This window comes from Sturnus vulgaris, chromosome 4 (assembly GCF_052056855.1).
Source record: "Sturnus vulgaris isolate bStuVul1 chromosome 4, bStuVul1.hap1, whole genome shotgun sequence".
NCBI classification, from domain to species: domain Eukaryota; kingdom Metazoa; phylum Chordata; class Aves; order Passeriformes; family Sturnidae; genus Sturnus; species Sturnus vulgaris.
The window spans coordinates 3,766,858-3,787,792 of record NC_142246.1 but is presented as its reverse complement, the minus strand read 5'-3'; the positions used below and the strand labels follow the sequence as shown (position 1 = coordinate 3,787,792).

Sequence of the window (20,935 nt, the reverse complement as noted above, 5' to 3'; positions counted from 1 at the left end):
CTCAGTGCTACTTACAGTCTAGTAGAGAATTAAATGTCTAATCCTGCCACTGGAAGGTAAAACCACAGCAGGAGATTAATGAGATTGTTAAACTTTATAAAGCCTGGCAGTACAGAGCTGCCTGTAACAAAAGTTTACCAAGGAGCACCTTATTCACCATTTTCCATTTAACGTGTGTTGCACCCCAGTTCCAGTTTGCACCTGCAGAGTGCTCCCAAACAGGCATTAATTCAATTGAAAGGGATGAAAATAAAGCCTTCTCCACTGCAGTTAAGGTGTGTCACCTCCAATACGCTGTGAAATTGAGTTCTGGAGAATAAGGCAGTGACCATTAGAAGCTGCTGCAGTGGGGTGCTAAAAAGAAAGTCTCAGTCAGTTCTGCAGACTGTGTCCAGGAGGATGTGACCAAAGAATGGTGACTTGGGGGATGGGGACAGCAACACCACCAACTGTATCTTGGCAGATTAAACAGCAAAAAGCCTAATATTTAGAACATGTATCACACTTGGACACTCAACCTACAGATTGATGGAATACATTAAAAAAAAAAAAAAAAAAAAAAAAAAAAAGGTAAGATTTGAGCCAAAGATAAATCAAGAAGAAATGCTGTTATAAGGACAGGTAATATTAGAATCATGAAATGGCCTGGATCTTAAAGATCATTCAGTTCCAGCCCCTGCCATGGGCAGGGACACCTCTCACTAGCCCAGGTTGCTCCAAGCCCCATCCAGCCTGACCTGGAACACTTCTCTGGCATCCTGTGCCAGGGCCTCAGCAACCTCACAGGGAACAATTTATTCCTAAAATTTAGTCTAAACCTGCTCTCTTTTAGTTTAAACTTCTTAATATATTTTTCCATATGTGAGCTTTCCTGTCCCTACAGAGAAGATGCCATGCAGAGAAGCTGCAATGTGGAAAAGATTTGGGGTAAATTTACTAATAGAATGCAAGTTAAAGTGACAATTTTTGACCAAAAATTTGAACAAGTGTAAGAAAAACACACAAAAACATTCCTTCTAGTCATAGGCCACTACAAAGGATTCCCCAAAATAGTTCATGGCCCAAAGCATGGAAGAACCCAATTATCAAATGCTAAGGTAGTTAACCCCCATTGATTTAAATGTTTGTTTGTCTGCTGGGCTTTTTTTGAGGATTTAAGATGGGTGGTTTATCAATTTTCATGACAGAAAATTTTTATACCGCCCTTTCAAAAAAACATTTTTCAGTGAGAGCAAGCCTCAGGCTTGCTAGCAATATTAGTGCAGTTACATAAAAGCAGAGAAAAAATTATATGCTTGGGGGAATGATAACCACATACCCCTCAAACATGTGAGGGTTATCAGAGTATGAACTCTGTCTGTCATGTCTACATAGAACAATAAAGATCCAACTCCAATGGCAGTGCTGGGATTCTATTAAATATTTATTACTTCTAAAAATAAAGAATTATACAAGGGATTAACAGGTAGAGGACAGCATAGAGATTCTCATCAAAAATGTGGGAAAACCAGAAATACAGGTAGGAAATGAGCAGACAGTGAAAAGCATTAGGGAAGTTAAAATAACCTAGAAGTGAAAAGACAGTGATTAACTTCTGCATTCTGTATGACCTGAGAGGGTAGAATTGTGATAAAGTGAATGTGGGAGGATGAAATTGCAGAACAGGAAATTACATGTAGGAATAAAGAAGGGAAGAACTGTAGGTTATCCTAGAAGAGATAAAGAAGGGGATAAGACTGAAAAATAACCTTGTGAAAAGTGAAGAGGACTGTAAAGTGTAAAAAAATGTCACCAAAACTGCAAACCTAAAGGGTCTGATGTAAAAGAGGTGAGACAAAGAAGAGGGTAATGAGGAAGAATAGAGATAATGGATTAAAAATCCAAAGATGAAACTAAGAACCACAACCTATTGTGTAGCTTCATATACTGTTTCAGGCCCTGTAGAAATGATACTTAAACCAAGTAGAGCAGCTTTGGAGCTTTATGGGGTTTTTAAATCAAATGCAGTAAATAAATAAATAAAATGGGGATAAAGCTGGTTTGGGGAGATGAAGTAGCTACTTGGTCAAGATGGGAAGGAAATTTTCTACAAAAACTCTTAATGAAGTTATCCTCTCTACAAGCAGTCAGATCCAATAAACCTTGCAGGTTTAACACAATAAATGTCACACGTGTCACGCTTGCAGTCCCACCTAACCCAGCTGCACAAACAGCCTGGCATAGTAAATATTGTCATCAGCTTCTCCAAGACCTAGAGACTGAGCCCAGTGGAAGCTGATGACAGCTCTTGGGTAGACCTGTCTGTTGAAGTGCCAGACAGTGGCTGAAACAAGATTAAAAATTGATTGTGTGCTGCAAAAATGGATTTCTCATCATCCTGTCCAAGAGTCACTTGAAGTCACCAGCAGAGCCTGCACTATGGACAGAGATGATTGATATCTGATACTATCAATTATCATCCATGCCTTTCAAAAAGCCCTTACAGCAGTGAGACCAGCCTGGGTTTTGTTCTTGGGTTGGTTTTGTTGGGAGTTTTGTTGTCTTTTCTCATTTCCCCTTATGCTTTGTTTTCTTCTCTTTTGCCGTAATTTTTACACGGTAAGAATTGGAAACAAAACCTTTTGTATCTGGTTGCTTAATTACAAGTAGAACATAACATTAAAGATATTTCATAACACTTACAAATAGAGTTAGCGAACAAAATTAATGTCAATTAAGAAACTAATGTAATGTTGAAATCCCATTTGGCAATTAAACTCTATGTACTTTGCCATTGCTCATAAAGCCATTAGGAAGATGAAATTAGAGAAGTTTTTGGAAAAGGATTATGTTTTCCTCCACATTTATAGTGCTCCCTACCTCATGCTACTGCATTATTGATAATGAATACCAACATTTGAAGCTGTTGTTATGAATCCAAACTTCTCTAATTTCCTTTTGCTGATGTGACTATAGGACATTTTTGAGATGACACTACAGAACAGTGAAAGCTTCTTTATGTAGAACTATTATCAACAGAAATGTCTTGAAATACATTTCTGGTGGGTTTTTCGTCTTTTTTTAAAATCTAATTTGTGGGTATTTTTATTTATAATGTAGCAACATTATACACTTCCATTGAGCTTCTCCCACATTCACAGTGTCTTTTATCCAAAAGATGAAAAAAAAACTTCCATACTTACTCCTCTGCAGTGATTACAGAGGTAGGCATCTTCTGAACACAAAGATTTTTTTAAATACCTGAGGTTTTATGAGGGCTCATTATTTGAGGAATAATACACAAACTATGTACAGTAATCTCTTTTAATTCAATAGAGCTGTAACTGAGTTTTGCCTCCTAATTTTTCTCAAGGCACCTTGAAAGGCCAACCCTCTGATCATGACTTCAGTTAAAAAAAAAAATAAATAACATCAAGTCCCTATTTCAAAATACCGTGGCTTTTGCCAGGAAAAAAATCCATCATGAGTATTATGTTGCAGATCAAAGTTTCCTTTGTTTGATGAAAATGTTACACACTGCAGCCTTACCCAAAACTACCTGATATGGGCATAGTTTCCTGAAATATGGCACCATATGTGCATCAGTAAACATTATGTGTAGAGTAAATTAAACCAAGCCTTATAATTAGGCAGTAAGGAAATTACTGCAGACCTGAAAGAGTAAATCAGCAGTATTAAAGCATTCTCTATTTCCTCTGGAGCACTTCAGAGCACCATAAAAACCTCAATGTCACAGTGATAAACACCTAGAAGTGCATTTTGAGGGAAACAAAGACGTGCATGTTCAAAGAAGTTCAAATCAAAATCCTTATTGATTGTAATTCAAATAACAGTGCATTTTCCCTAATTCTTAAGATCAGACTTTTTGAAAATTTTACTGAAAGTCCTTTCCTGAAGTAAATTCACCAGTTATTTTAACAAATGGGAGCAGACAATAAATGGAAGTATTGATCAGCATGCTGAGGGCTCATGGCTCTTTCAGACCACGTTGGTGACATTGAGAATGTCCCCACTCCTGGGGCCATAAATTCAGTGGAAGCTGGAACAGCAGAGGACTTCATTAAGTGGAGCATTGCTATCTCTGCCTTCTAAGCCAGTATCACACCAGACTCTGGCCTAACACCTATGTACACGCTGCAAAACCTAGAAAACAGCTACAAATCCAGAAAATAACTGCACACAATGCAGTGCACTCATATTAAATTAATATAAGGCATAGTTATGTAGTCCTGGCACAGAAATAAATCTGCATTAGCATTTGATAGACTGCTTTTGGGAAGCCAGCTTCCAGATTTCCATATTCAAGAGCACTGGAGTCACTGCAGGTGAAAATCAAACCTATTAAGCAATAAGGAAAAGGTGCTGAGTTTCTCACAAGCAAGAGCTGATGACATAGGTGGCCTTAGGTTCAAAGGGATTTAGATTCATTTGTGGCTGGCTCCCTTTAAAAAAATGCCAGCATTTTTTCAAGTTGTATTTTCATGCAACAGAATGGGGCAATCAGCAGTAACACTGCACTTCCCCTTGGAAAGAAAACTCCTCTTTGGTAACACAGCACAGACCCCTGTGGATCATCTGTTGAAGTGTGACCTTGCTTCAACTCAGCGTTTGAAAAATAAATCTTAATAAACATTCCTGCAAGACTAAATTCTGAACTTACTACCTCCTTGGATATTTTGATTCTGCTTCACACTTGCATGAAGTTTTACATCTTCAGAACACTACAGCAACTCTTACAAACTCTCACAGTGTTACATGAGCTTGGGAAGATCTGTGAGCTTTTCATTCTCTGTTGTCTTCCCCTATTTAAATTATACAGATCTTGAATTAAAAAAAAAAAAAAAAAAAAAAAAAAAAAAAAAGCCAATAAAAAACCTTCACGATTTATAACTTTACCTAATGCCCTCTTGTTTGCAACAAAGGGCACATCAGAAAAGGAGGACACACTTCCCCAGCCCCCTCAGAAATGCACTGATGCTGCACCATCGACTGGCTCTAGTGGGTAGCTGGAAATCAAAGGACTCCTCACACAAACCTACCTTTAGGGTACCTAAATTAGAAAGCAGATTGTTCATGGCTCCCCCTGTACAAAGAACTTATACAAAATGCATCCTTGAGACCTCAGTCACCCTCCAGAGGTGAACTCTCCCGTTCAGTAAGGGAGGCTGAAGGAAAACCTCTAATTTATATCACCACAACCTGATTTCTATAACTGACATCAGCTGGTGTGAGTTTTCAGAGTTCTCTTTCCTCTTGCCCCTGTCCCCTCAGCATGCCTTTATTTCTTTGGCTGTGGTCTTCATTGTCTTTGGGAAGCTGAAAGACGTTTGTTATTTAATGTACATTAAGTTTGATTAGAATTGGGTTTGCTGTTTTTCACTGAAGATTTTTGTTTTGCTTTTTGAGCACTTATGCTTCCCTTGGGCTTCTATCTTAATATTCAGATGCTGTGTACCTCCTAATGCTGGTACACCACAGAATACCTCAGATGAGGCAGCTTCACCTTCAGAAACAACTTTATTTTCTGAGCTTCAGATTATTCTTATAAAACTTGACGGTAAGTCTTGCTTGTCCTCACAGAGCATAGTAAAAGGAGGATAAACAAAAAAAATTAAGTCAGTTAATCATTATTTAGAGCACCAAGATTTAATTTTTAGGTGCTGCTGGCCCTCCCTACAGCATTTGCAAGTCATCTGGTCTGAGTGTGAGACAGTAGGTTTGGTGCAATAAGATGGTGCTAAGATTTCCTCTTTTGGAGGAAGTCCTGTGTTTTTCTCAAAGCATTTACTTTCTGTAAAGAAGCAACCTGTGCATATCCTTGAGTAGAGAGATTTAAGCCCACAGACTGAAATCATTATATAAGTGTTTATCCATCATATAATTGACAATGTATGGGTTAGCTGTGATAAAATCTCTTCCAACAGAACACATTCTTTCAGTTTTAGGTGTCCCATCAGTCTAATTCCATTAGTTAATATTCATGCTTTTTATTCAGAGAGTCCTTCCAGAGTCTACACCAATTTTTGGCAGGCTTCAAAAGTCCTAAAGTTTGTGGGGTTTTTTTACCCTAAATGGCATTTATAAACAGCAATACAATTTAATCTATGTGGAAGTGAGTGACATAAAGAGCAAATGGAGACACGGTGCTGCTCAAGGGCTGGAAGAGAGGGAGAGATGATAAATAAACCTAAGAACATGCTGAATCCTGGAATCTAGTTCAAGGTGGTGTAACTCATATTAAACAAAGGACAGCAAATTTCAAGTCCTTTCAGAGACCAATGAAGTTGACTACGATCGATCAAGACACTGTCCCCAAAGCTCTGTTTTACCAAATTTGCACAAATAATCTACAGGAGGTATTTGTCTCATCAAACTTTAAGCTTTTGCAAGCTTGACTTGCAGCCTAACACAGCTACTGCAACAGTACCATCAAGGATTTAATGATCATTGTGGGTGCCTTCCAACTCAGGCTATTCTGTGACTAAAAGATAATATAATAATTGTAGATTGAAGAGAGGGGTGTTAGAGAATATGGCTGATAACAGTCTGATGGAAATTATGCCCAGAGTCCACCAAGTGTCTCAGAAAGGGATTTGCAAGAGCCCATCTTAGCACAAGGGAATGTAAATGAGTGATCAAATATACATAAGGGTCATGTGAAAGGATGTACTTACTGCATTATACATAAAGAATTGATTAGAGGTATAAAAAGGGCAAATATGACCCGGATTTTTATTTCTTTTTAATTTGGCTTCTGCAGAGTGTGTGCCTGGTAGGAAGACACCACAGCATGGTCACTATTAAGATTAGTTCATGCCTAAATGGCAAAACCTGATCCTGAGTACCCCAAAGTATGTCCCCATTCCTAGGACACTGATAGTGGCTCTTGGGAAAAGAAGACACTGAAAAGAAAAAAATCAGCATCATAACCCATCAGAAAGAGGGAAAACTCATCCAAACCAATGCAGAAATCTTGGAAAAACCTATCTTACAGCTTTCAGCCTACAAAGGAGCTCTGATTAAATCACAAGGACAAATCCCAGATACAACTGAAAGCTATTTGAAGGAAATCATATAGGAAATACGAGCTCCATGCCCCTGTGAAGATCACATAAAGTGCTTATTTATGAATAATAATCTGCTCTGGTTATACAATACCAATGTTACTGCAGTTGCAGATGGCAGAGGAGAACAGAACCATACTCTGGGCTTTACTTTCTGGACTGGTTTTCTGAGGGAATGATACCCATCACAGTAACCTGCCCTCTTTTTTATTTCAAACACAAATAATTATCAGTTGGCCAATTTTAAAACCATCTGACAGAGAGAAAAGGTCTTTAGGATGGTGAATAGCTGGAGTTTGATAGAAAATTGTCTGGGCAGGAGAAGAGTGACCCAAATCAGTGTCCTAGGGAGGGAAATTTGTTATGTGAAGTCAGAAGCTGGCTGGCCAGAATGGCCACACAGGCACCAGCTGAGCAGGAGCCAAAACCAGCCCATTACTCTGCATTTCACCTGGAGCCTCAGATGATGAAGAATGAGCAGGGAGGATGACGGGAGGAGAAAATGAGAGGAAACATGAGAATCAAGGACTTGAGATTATTGCTGTAGAAAGCCCTAAACACACAGTACCATGATATAGAAAGTAAAATTTCATTAATTCAGGTGTTCACAATTTTGATTTTCAGCCCTGTGTCTACACAATATGGATTCCTTGGAGGTTTGTAAGACGCTGCCTGGAAAAGACAATCTCAGAAAAGGACACTTTTGATAAAAAGAAGTGCTAAAGTAGAATGTTTTGCCTCAGACAGTTGTGTGAAGAATTATTTTTTCCATATTCAAAATCACCATCTCAGCTACTACCTGTGTGTAGCTACTAAGAGGATGTTGATGTTATTCTGATTTTTGTGGTACCTGTCCAAAAGGTTGAGCTGGATTTTACCCAACAACACACAAAGGCCTCAGAACTATAATCAGGTGGCAAAAAAAAATCATTTTGATACTGCACACTCAAACTTAGGTATCTAACAGTAAGATTAATTTCTATTAGGACTCTATTCCATGAAAAGTGAAAGCCCAGGACATCAGTCTAAATGTTCAAAAGTATTTATCAAAATGCAATTGATAATGCAATGAGAGTTACCACACTACCTGTACCATACAGGGAAAGATGCCTTTGTTTAGCTTGTAGGTTTTGTTGAGGTTTTTTGGTGTGGTTTTGTTTTGTTTTGGTTTGTTTGTTTTTTGGGGTTTTTTTGTTGTTTTTTTTTGTTTTGTTTTGTTTTGTTTTGTTTTTTGGGGTTTTGTTTGTTTGTTTGTTTTTGTTTTGTGGGTTTTTTTGGGTTTTTTGTGTTGTTGTTTTTTTGTTTGTTTTTTTAACTATAGGCTTACATACCAGTGGGAAAAAGAGATCCCAAATCTTGCCAATTGGCACAACTTTTTATCAGATCCAGTGCTTTCTCCAGCATGTTCAAAATGAAAGGCTGATTCAGCCTGGAGAAGAGAAGGGTTCCAAATCTTCTAACACCTTCCAGTGCCTAAAGGGGCTCCAAGAGAGCTGGACAGGGACTTTTGGAAAGGGCATGGAGTGGCAGGAGAGCAGGAATGGCTTTACACTGCCAGAGGGCAGGGTTACAGAATCACAGAATTTTCAGGGTTGGAAAGGAGCTCTTGAGATCATTCAACCCAACCCTGTCAAGGCAGTGTCACCTGGAGCAGGTGACACAGGAATGTGTCCAGGTGGGTTTGGAATGTCCCCAGAGAGGGAGACTCCATGGCCTCCCTGGGCAGCTGTTCCAGTGTTCTGCCACCCTCAACATAAAGTAGTTCTTCTTCATGTTGAGGTGAAACTTTTTGTGTTTTAGTTGGTAGCCTTTGGTCCTTGTCCTGTCACTGGGCACTACTGGAAAGAGTCTGGCACCATCCTGTGACACCCTCCTCCCCTTGGAGATACTTAAATGGATTGGTGAGACCCCCATTATTCTCTTTTCTAGACTAAACAAGCCCAACTCTACACTATCTCTTCATAAAGGGGCATGCTCCAGACCCTTCATCATCTTTGTAGCCTCTTCTGAACCTTCTGCAGTAGCTCCTTGTTTAAATTGTACTGAGGAGTCTGGGTTAGATTTTAGGAAGAAATTCATCCCTGTGAGGGTGGTGAGGCCCTGGCACAGGGTGCCCAGAGAAGCTGTGGCTGCCCCTGGATCCCTGGAAGTGTCCAAGGCCAGGCTGGACGGGGCTTGGGGCAACCTGGGCTAGTGAGAGGTGTCCCCGCCCGTGGCAGGGGGCTGGGTAAAGATGGGTATTAGGGTCCCTTCCAATCCAAACCACCCTGTGATTCCATGGAAATCCAGTAAGGAATGGCAGCAGTAAGCCATGGGCTGGTGAGGTGTGTCTGCTCCCAAGAACTTGCTCAGTCTGACTTAGGCTGATGTTCTTACTGGCAGTTTAGAGTAAGACACATAATTAGATCTTCCTAATGGTTTCCCTATTCCCAGGAGAGTTTAAATGATGAGTTTGAAAGATGTAATTCCATCAGAATAAGAAATATTGAAGTGCCTGTGAATTGTGAGGTGGAATTTTAGCACTGTGTGTTCTATCTGCAATAATTTCCCATGTTATGCAGATAATGAAATCAAATCTCTGAAATAAAGAGCTAAGTGACCTGGGGAGAAAATGAAAAATCTGTCTTAGATGGGTGATTACTGAACACTTGCAAGGGAACCTGACTATCAATTGGAAGAAAAAAAAAAAATCTGTCTAGATCTATATCAATATCTATATATCTATATCTATATTTTTTATCACCAAAACCTCTGTTGTAGGTTATCTGGTTTTATGGTGTTAACATTAAACTTCCAAAGTCTGAAAAGGAAGCTTTAAAAGGGATGTATTAAAAACAAAAGGCGTGATGATACACAAAGTTGGTTGTTTTTCCAATGATTTTGCCCAGAACAGAAAGATTGAAATAGTGGGACTCTGTAATCTCCACTGCAGCTCATTTCCTCTGAATTTTCAGGCCTCTCTCCCCAGCCATTAAACCAAGCCCTCAGTGACATCCTCATATTCTGGAATTTAGCAGAGTGCACAGGCAGGTCTGGGCAGCCACACAGGTACACTGCTGATTATATTCATGTGATGAAGCAGAACATTGATTGTGATTCTGAAGGATCATGATTTACAGTCAGAATGCACATTGTTGAAATCAGACTCCATCTTGGCTCTATGTTTGTGCAAAACCCAGCACAATTATGATTTAATCTTGATTAGTTTACTAGCAATCTCCACAATTTAATAAACATTATACCTGTGTGATTAACTTCTGTAAATATCAGAAACTGCATTAAAAGCTTCATCTCCAAGCAAGAAAATACAGTATGTGTGCTTCACTTTACCCACATCCAGAGTTCCAACCTCTCTGAGGCTGAACATTCCAGAGGGGTGAATACACATGAGAAGCAGACAGCTTATTAAGCTTAAAGGTGCCATTTTTATATCACGTTTCAGAGTAAATTTGGCTTTAGGGATGAGTAATTCAGGGAACTGCTGAGAGCCTCACACAGAACTAACTCATGTGTTAGTCTGCTACTTCCTTGAAGCAGTGAGAACAGAGGTGGGAGGCAACACATGGTCCCAGCTCCACTGCAGAGCCGAGGATCCCACAAATTTGGAGGTCAGAACAGCAGAGATCTTTCTTCTGTCATTAGCTGAGCAGCAGATGTGACACCAGGCTTTATATAGGAGACTCAGTGATTCACATTGACTGTACGTCCACTGCCATGGGTTTGTCATTTGGCAAAACCAGCTCTGAGAATATGATCTCCAAACACGTCTGCTAAAGGTTAGGAAGGAAGAGCAGAAATGAGCTGAGTTTTAGCAGTGCAGAGCAATGATTTCAAAATGCCTACAGGGGCCACTCTTTCCGAAACTATCGTGCTGCAAATAGGTATCTGAAGATATATTCAAATTTTTACTTGGTTTGGCAGTTTTCTGATTTGGGATCATTTTCACAGAAGCCAGGTAGAATTTTTTTCATCATCATCATCATTATGATCATTATTATTTTTGTTGTTGTTATTACTTAATTTTTACAGAAAATGCAGAAATGGCATCATCTCAAAGAGAGACAAAAGAGGTCAAAACAGGCAATCTGTACTGCCTTAACTTGAAGGTGTGAATAGAAACTTAAAGATTTCTCCCTTTTGGTTGCCATCTTCTTTCACTTCTTTTCCAACTCCAGCTTTTTGAATTGACCTTTCTTTCTTATCACAAAACACAATGATAGATGTAATAGAAGAAGGCCAAAATTTATAGTTTAAACTAGGCTTTGCAGTTATTCATAAAATCATAAGATAGTTGGGTTTGGGCCTTTAAAGGTCTTCTGGTTCACTTCCCTGTGCCATGGGCAGGGCCATCCTCAAGGAGATCAGGTTGCTCAGGCCCATCCAATCTGGCCTTGAGTGTTTACAGGGATGGGCCATCCACCTCTCTGGGAAAATTGTTATTTATTACAACTTTCTATATCTTCACAGGATCTTTATTTAATACAGTACCTTGGAAGCTCTCTTTGAACACATTCTGCAATTATAATTTTTCTTTTTCATATTCTACTCATCTTTCCTGTTGCTCCAGTGAGAGTATTCAAATAAAACACAAATAAGCACATATGCCAGTGTTTTTATGGCTGGGGTTTCTGGACTGCCAAGGCAGGGAAGGTCTGGACAATCTGCCTCCCCCTCCCACATGGAAAGACCATTGGTGGTTACACTTGGAATGCATTTCTTTCTTCCTTTTTTTTCTCTCAGGAAATGCTGCTACTTTGCTTAATGTCATATGCAATGCAGAGCCATATCTAAATGAGGACACCAATTCTTTGTACCTCCACATGTAGTGAAACCAGTCTGAAGTTGGAATGCAATGATTTCCTTGGAAAATTAAGCATTATTAAAAGCACAGCTCACCTGTCTCCGAAGGTCTCGTGTTTTCTTGGTCATCTTGTCAATGGCAATGTTGAGTGGGTCTCCCTTCTCCTTCCTTCCAGTCTGTTAAAAACCAAAAATTTTAGAGTTATAGAAAAAACCTCCAGGTAATATAAACTTAAAAAAAAAAAAAGGTAAGTAATTAATCAAAGGAAATTTTTGCAGCTTTTTTGTTTGCTACCATCAAGTTGCTATTTCCAAAGTAATGTTTTTAACGTGTTTATGTGCAGGAGGCACAGAAGATTATTTTAAAACAATCCTAAAGTGATAAGAACAAAGATTAAGGTGACCCACTAGAGAGTTCAGAACTTTTTCACCAAAAAATTATGTGCATATATTATAGCTAATACTCCAAAAAAAAAATCTGGCAAGACCTTTCACTATAAAACGAATATTAAGAGTTTCTAATCTCCATCCTGCCAAGCACTGGGAATGTTAAACATGATAATAAGCAGCAACACAGCTTGAGGACAGAAGGAAAATGGTCCCTACGCCTGTAACAGGAATCACATTGGCAGACATTAGGTTCAATATAAAGAAGAATTCCACTTAAAACACTTTACTGCAGGAAGTCTCAAAGCAAAACTCCTCACGAAGATTAAAAAGGAGGAAAAAAGCCTTTTGTGGCTCATAACCAATGGGAGGAAAATATGGTTTTTAGGTTCAACGGCACAAAAAGCATTAAGTGACTTTGTTAGCCGTATTACCTTTCTCTTAAGAGAAAACTACTTCTCTAAAGATTTGTCACATCTCTTGCACATTGAACTCTGTTTGAAAGCTTTTCATCAAGAATCAAAATGATCCTCCATTCTTTCTGGCAGTACTCTTTCCTTCCCAAGGCTGTTTTCAAATGCTTCTATTTAGAATTGTTCCTTGCATATGATTAAGAGCGATTTTCTCTCTCCAGCTGAGCCTAATAGCACACGTTTCTGGGAGCTATTGAGAAGTCACTTTTGGGGTGGGATGGGGATTAAAGACGCCCTTTCAATGATATCCTCTCACATGTACAGCACAGTGATCAGCCCTACATTGGCAAGAGGCCTCTGTTCCAGTCCTTGCTTTAGGCATTCATTCCAGAGAACGCCTGCTTTCTGTTATTGCCTTTAATTCCAATTATGACACGAGGCCAAAGCTTTTATGATCATTTAGAAATCTGTAAAACCCATCCCCCTTTTTTATTTAAAAATTCAAACACAACAATATCAAGTGCCACCAGAACTTAATACAAAACATAAATTTACCTCTTAGCTTTCTAAAAAGGATCCATTACAAATTCTGGAGTTAATCACACAAATTGACACCAGAAAACAGAGAGATGAAGCATTTGCTATCACACAAGAGGAGGCATCTGTGTCACCCGCTGATATTTTTATCCCACTTTTCTTGCATTCATCCTTTGACTGAGTTCTTCTGGTCCTCAGCTCTTTAGCCTGAGCAATGTCAGCACAGGCTTTTGGTTTTAGATGTCCTGAATTCAGTCCCTGGTATTTTGTTCAAGACAGCAGCTGTCATATGTGCACACAATTGAGCCTTTTTTTTAAGCTGAAATTTCACAATAAAGCTGAGGCATTAAAGTTTGGTTCAGGAAGCCTCTCCTGACTGTTGGAATGGTAGAGCAGGGACTGCCAGATGAGCCAGCCTCAGCCAGGTTCTAGTTTGTTAGACTACAGAGTTATAATTCTAAGAAAACCTAGAAATAAAGAAAATTACTCCTGCTGTGTGCTGTGCTGTTGCTGAACCAAGTTTCCTTGGTGACATGCATGTTCTGGGATGCTTTATTTTCCCAGTCAAATAATTCAATTTATCTAGTATCTTTAAATATCTTTAAATTCTTCTCTATCTTCTCATTGTTTGAGCTTTAATGGGGTGGCTTAGAAAGATCCATAACCACAGAAGATATGTTAAGACTTTTTTTTAGGTCAAAGATAACCTTTGGCACTTTTTCTTTCCTTATTTTTAATAAAATCAGGGAATAATTTGCTAACCAGGCCAAAATTCCTGTGACTATTAACACAATGTGAATAATCAAAGAGCAAACACCAAGTCACTTAAGACTACATAGGGATGGCATTTTACAGTTCTCAAATAAAACAAGTGGTTCACAATTCCTATTCACTGATCTCATGCAGAGCAGATATATTTTGTATTCACCACCAACATGGTGAGGTCAAGCAATTAATGTTTGGCATCCATTTAGGGGGTCAGAAAGTTGTCCTTGAGGAGGAACTTGGGAATCCTACCAGGACAGTCAGCTATGGGATACAGTGACACTAAATAAATTAAGCATTTGATAAACTGCACCATTTAAAGGAAAAGGCTCCTGGGCATTGGGGAAAAAAAAAAAAAAAAAAAAAAAAAAAAAAGGTAGAAATTTTGAGATTGACCTCAAAGTTTGTAATTTAGGTTCCTAATCTGGGTGTTTTGTGTGTCTCATAGGTGGAAACCCTCACTGAGAGCAGGCCCATGGCAGCCTAAATCCAGCACCCCTCCTAAGCCTCCCTTTCAAATCTATCTGGTAACTTTTTCACTCCAGTTTTAAATAAACAGTTTTATATAAACAGTGGCCCTTAAGGTACATCCTGTTGTGAAACACAAAACAACTGGGAGCCCTTCTGTGACCCTTAGGCCACACAACACAAACTGTCAATATCCATCTGGCCAGTCCCTTGTCCCTCCAAAACACAGCAAAGCCTGTTCCACACTGCTGTGTGCAATTGCTGAAATTGTGCCTCCATGCTGCCCGAGATGCTAAACGAGATGTGCTGGAAAACTAAACCAAAACATGAGATCCAACTGAGCTCTTTCAATGGCAGTATTTTATTAACTCACACAAATACGGCTGAAATTTCCCATTCTGCCCCATTTTTACTTTTCCAGGAATTTTAAGTGTCCTTCACCTGTTACTTATAAAATGGCTACTGCCTTTTAGTCTGTATACAAACCCCCTTCTTCACCATATGATTTCAAAGAAATTTGTTTAGTAAATCACATTATTGAAAAATAACTAGTGGCATGTGATGCTACATAGCTTCAGGCAGGTCTGTCAAACACCATCTGCTCTGTGCTGAAAATATAAGTTTATTAAAGTTTATTTATTTAAGTCCTTAAATACTCTTATTGTATTGTTGCTCTGTGATAAATTTTTGGCCTTCATTCTTAGAAGGGATAGAAAGGAATTTATTCGTTTCCTGAAAAAAATGAAAAAGCTTGGTATTGAGCTGTTTGCCATTTCTCTGTTAATCTTTCTCTCCAAAGGGAAGAAAGATACTTTGGGATGAAAAGGAAGTAAAAATTGCTGCTGGCATTGGGTTAAAAGGAGAAGGAGGAGAAATGCACAGAATTCCTTGACTGCCAAAATATCCATATTCAAGTTCTTATGGACAGAATTACATCTATTCATGGTGTAATGAGGAGAACTTTGCAACACGAGAATATATTAATCAAGTCCCTGATTTCTTGTGACCAATAACAGCATTTGCATACTGCTCCTACTCGAGAGTTTTTCAAACTATTTTCTCAGTCTGAGTTGCTTCCATTCTAATTTCCTTAGAGCTTTTCCCTGCCCATCTGATTTATTCTCAGTTCAGCATGTGCCAATTCCCACAGGCTCTGACCAGGGGCTGTGCTGGCTGCAGACTCCCCCAGCCCAGGAGAGGATTTTCCAACTGCATTTCTACCCCAAGGTTGCAGTTCCCTCTGAGGTCACTCAAGGTCAGATCCAGCTCCCTGAATAGAACATTCAAGGGTTTTTAAGCCTGATTTTCCACCTGACATGAGAAGTTGTGTAATCTCTCAACACATCCATGTCTGGTAAGTGGAAGAAATCAAGGTACTGACTGTTCTATCACTCTAGAAAATGCCTGCTGTCTCAACCAGTGTCAACAGTATTTCCTGAACAATAAAGACAGAACACAGTCATTTATATTAAGCAAAGTCTGAAAAGCCTTACAGGTAAAACTGCATGGTATTAAGGCTAGAACTTATTTATACAGGGAATTTCAACTTTCTTTGGTTAGGAAATGAAATAAAATAAGAACAAAAAGCACTTAAGGATGGTGAGAAATTTCAGCACCTGCTGAACGCCAGAAAGATCTCTGCTAAGGTATAGCACTGTTTTTCCTTTTTACAAAGACCTTTTCTTCTCCTTCCTTCTTTCCTTTTTACAGTTTAAACTGTTAGAATAAAATATTAAACTCCAAAAATATGTATCACAACTATTAAGAACATTTACATCCCACAAATTGCTCATTACAGAACTTTCTCGATCAGCATGAGGTACTTAACAGGACATTTTTCTAACCCTAGAGAATATCACAGAACCAAGACAAGGACAGTCAGGCCAGAGACTCAGTGCATTTTAGATGAGATATGGTCAACCTTGGAAGAAGATGCTCCAGACTGGAGCTGTGTCGCTGGATTTTAATAATTCCAGATACCACTAATGAGGAAATCACAGAGCTCAAATTTCAGCATATGAAACAGATAAAATTACTACTACCAAAATTATTATTATAAAGATGAATGTTATTGTAATGAATATCCTTGCATTGAAAAGTTAGGGTCACTTAGAGATGTATGAGAAGCAAAGCCAATACTTGGAGCACATTATTATAAAAAAATGCCAGCTGAACAAGGCTGACAATGGTAACCTGTAAAAGAAGGGGATGGAGTGCCAAGAAATGCACAAAAAGTGGGGCAACTGCAGGCCTACAAAATAATGTCACAGACAAAACCCCAATCTGTATCACAACTAAAGGAGTGATTGATAGAGAACCTGATCTTCCTTTAAATTAGGAATTTAGAAGCTCAGGGTTTCAGTTGAACAGTAATATTAATAACAATAATCTGTGTAAGATGTTTTGGAACCACCATGTTCAGACATTCCTCTTTTTTCTCTTTGCTTCAGATGTAAGCCAAAATATCTGGGAGAGCTCAGTCTCCTAAAACATCAAGTGTTGCATGTCCAAGACACCCCCACTACTGTTTCAAGTAATTTAGTCTCCAGGAGACAGCTGGAAAGATTATCTATTGATCCAAAAGCTACCAAACACTGATCTATTTTTATATTTTCATCATCCCATAGGTAGAGAGCTCCATTATTTACAGGTTATTCAGAACTTCAATATCACAATGTTTTATTAAGGTGTAAATTGCTGCTCAAAAACATATCTGTCCTAATATTTTATTTTAAATGTTGAACATCACTCCTTTAAAACTATGCTGATGTTCAACAGCCCTTTTAAAAATGATGAAGAGAAGCTTAGTACTAAAAAGAAAAACATTTTGAACAACAGGCATAGGCTGCATCAGTGCTTTTAAGCAGAAATCTAGGTTTAAACATACCAATACATAGTCCCCTTCTGACAGAAGACGATTCATTTTGGGTCAGGAAAAGGCTAAACAATATATTCCAGGAGAAGCAGAGACTAAATTTTACTGGAAGTTGAAAATTCTAGCAATTTGCTAGGGAGATGGGTCAGGAAAACAAGTTTTACAAAATCTGTGTGCTTCCTCTAGAGATGAGCTGAAGATGACTTCTTAAAATAATAAGTTTAAGGAAAGATTGAATGTTAAGAAGTCTCTTGGGAGTGTGGTATGAATGTGAAGTACTGATTTACTCAGTTGAGTGATTTTATCGTATTTTTACTCATATAAATTATTTTGGTTTTAGAATTTACTCTAAGGAACTGCATCGGAGGTTCTGCAGTCACCCATTTTCCAGCTTCAATTTTGCTATAGAGAACCCTCTTGTGGAAGTAAAATTTGTATGTTCCCATGTCCCCTTAATAATTCATTCTTTTTGTCAGGAGAGAAAAAAAAATATTAAAAAAAAAACACCACAAAAAACAAAGAAAGATAATTTTGCACAAAAGGGGGGGTGTAAAAAAGGTTGTGTAGTGAGGTCTCTAGAGTCTTTTGTTTAGAGGTCTAGAGGTCTTTTGTTTAGGTGGTTGCAAAGGAGAAAGGCTGAGTCACTAAAGAGAAAGGAAAAGACAGAAATAATGGAATCACAGCACAGTTTTGGTGGGAAGGGACATTAAAGCCCATCCAGTTCCATTCCCTGCCATGGCAGGGACACCTTCCACAATCCCAGGTCACTCCAAGCCCCATCCAACCTGGCCTTGGACACTTCCAGGGATCCAGGGGCAGCCACAGCTTCTCTGGGCACTCTGTGCCAGGGCTCAGCACCCTCACAGGGAACAATTTAATCCTAATATCTCATCTAAACCCATTCTCTGTCAGTGTGAGGCCGTTCCCCAATGTCCTGTCACTCCATCACTTGTAAATATTTTCTCTCCCTGTTTCCTGCAGGTTCCCTTCAGGCACTGGAAGGTCACAATGAGCTCACCCCAAAGCTTTTTCTTCTCCATGCTGAACAATCCCAATTCTCTTGGCCTTTCCTCCCAGCAGAGCTGCTCCATCCCTCTGATCATCCTGGTGCCTCCTCTGGACTCTCTCCAGCAGCTCCAGGTCCCTCCCGTGCTGGGTCCCAGGGCTGGGGGCAGCTCTGCAGGTGAGGTCTCACCTGAGCAGGGCACAGGGGCAGAATCCCCCTCCCCTGCTGCCCACCCTGCTGTGGGCACAGAGAAATCCCATCTTGGTCAGGACTGGCTGCTTTGCAACAAAACACTGAATTACAGCCCCTCCCCTTCCACAGAAGTGCTGAGTTCCAGAATGCCACTCACTAAATAATCTGCTCATAAATGTATGATACAGATAATAAATTCTCTTTAAATAAAACAATTGCTCTCAGCGGTGTTTAATTACCCTGTGACCAGTGAGTTTATCTGGTTCCAGGGTAGCATGAATAATTACAGCTATGGAGAAAGCTGGGGAAACCACATCCTTGCAAGCTCAGACAGTAAATAAAGTCAATAAAATTAAAATGAACCATGAGCTGGACACAGTATCAGTACCTGAGGTGTGCAAATCTTATCCTTGGCCTGCATCCAAGCAAGTTTTATCTAGGTCTGTACATAATTAAAACTAAGTATGTAATAAAATAAAGAAATAACCCATTAATGGTTGAAGATTCTCTTGTTATATTTTATGCATGTTTTTTTTTATGCAGGCCACATCACCATAATATCTGAATGCCTTCAAGTGGTGAAATGGTGAATTAAGTGGTTTGTTTAATATCAATCTTGTGCAGTTTCTTCTTTTAACCTCTTCAAGTTGGGACAACTTCTGTGTAGGGGAGTATTTTACTTTGGTTTGTGTCATTATTTTTCTTGTTTTACATAATTCACTTTTGTAGCTACTTCTCGTCTTTTGGCAACAACCAAAGATTTCCAGAAATGTCATCAGTGGCAGCAGCTGGATTTGAAACACTAGTTAGGATTTGGGCTTCATCATACTGGTTCTCAGGTGGCAGCTGCTATCATTGATTGATATTTAGCCATAATCACATACTGGCATCTAAAAAAAAAAAAACCAAAAAAATAAAAAAACAACAACAAAAAAACCCCACAAACTGGCTGAAGAATTTACATTTAGAATTATATTAGAGGCTGCATAAAATGGAGAACTTGTTCACTCTTGAGAATGAAGGCATCAATGTTCTGGGTTTGGTGGTTTGGTTTTTTTTCATTTGTAGAGGATACACTGAATACTTCTGTATTTCTGTGTATTTTCAAACAATGTTTTCCATGATCACTATGGTGAGGACAAATCCCTGCTTTTCTAGCTACTAGCCAAGATTTTACAGCATTCTGAGGTACTGAAAATTCAGAAAAGGCATCTGGTGGGACCTTCCTAAGTGACAAAGCTTGTCTAACTTCCTAATCTCATTGATTTTTATCACATAAAATACATGCATTGTTTGGAGGGATTTTTTTGACAGGGGGTGAAAAATGCATCCAGCAATAAGAAATTCTTCCCCCTGGCAAAAATAGCCTGCAATCATTTAAGAGGTATGTCATTTAATTAAATTCACATTATAATGTAGCACATTGCCATTTCAGAAAGCAGTGATAGTGCTCAGGGTAGGACCATCCCATTTAATTTTACCATTCTTAAATACTGAATCAAATCTAGTTATTTTAGCTCCTTCTATATTCAATGTATAGTGACAGGCGTTTTCAGAGCACCCATCTGTCTTGCATATTTATTTTAATACAGAGTACTTATCACAGGGGATTGCTTCTCTCCATTGACAGTGGAGGGGAGCTTGAAGTACTTATGATTAATTCTTAAAAGAAGACTGAGTTACACGAGATAAACTGCCTATTTAACAGCTGCAATGAGTGTCCAGCCCTCCTTAGGATCAGGCTGGAGATTGTATCTTGGATAAATGTGTGATTTGCATGACTTTCTTCCAGAGAATTAAAAAATACTGCATTATAAGGGTGCGTTTTTTACAAGCTTTTGCACAAGACATTCCTGTCCTTCCAGGATGGGATATTTTGAGGTCCTGAGAAAAATCCACCTTCTTCCCACTGTCTGAAGGAAACACACTTCATAATTTAGATTCAGCATTGAATCTTAACACTTTCAGGTCCTTCCCAAGCTGGCAGCCCAGTGGGGTCCCTCAGGGATCAGTATTGAGCTCGACATTGTTTAATATTTTCAAATAGGCAAAAGAGAAGTGGGTAGGCTGAAAAGGTCCAGAAAGAGGCCAGGAGGATGATCCAAGCACTGGAATGCCATGTGAGGAAAGGCTGAGGGAACTGGGTCACAGAAACACCACAACTTAATGCAGAAAACCAAAAAATCCCCTCCAGTTCTATCTGTATTTCTTTAACCAGATAATAGACATATGGCAACATCACCCTAATTTGGAACTGAAGTTTGCTGATAACGGGGGGAAACAAGGGAATGCAGCTGGAGGAGCCAAGACCAATAACCTGAGAGGTTTTCTGATGTGCCCTGGAGAGATCTCTGGCAGTGTGTGTAACGTGATCTCTATCACTGTGAATGCAGGGACGGGAGTGTTAGCATGCAAGTCTGCTCCTCAT

At 39.1% G+C, this 20,935-nt stretch overlaps 1 protein-coding gene across 13 annotated transcripts in view; it reads right to left on the bottom strand.

Moving 5' to 3' along the window:
* CTNNA2 (catenin alpha 2) overlaps positions 1–20,935 on the bottom strand; it is a 463,208-nt gene that overhangs the window by 101,161 nt on the left and 341,112 nt on the right. For all 13 annotated transcript variants that reach the window (XM_088162967.1, XM_014876189.2, XM_088162979.1 and 10 more), the window contains one exon: positions 11,961–12,041. In XM_088162967.1, coding sequence (XP_088019093.1) covers positions 11,961–12,041 — 81 coding nt within the window. The remainder of the gene's footprint in view (positions 1–11,960; positions 12,042–20,935) is intronic.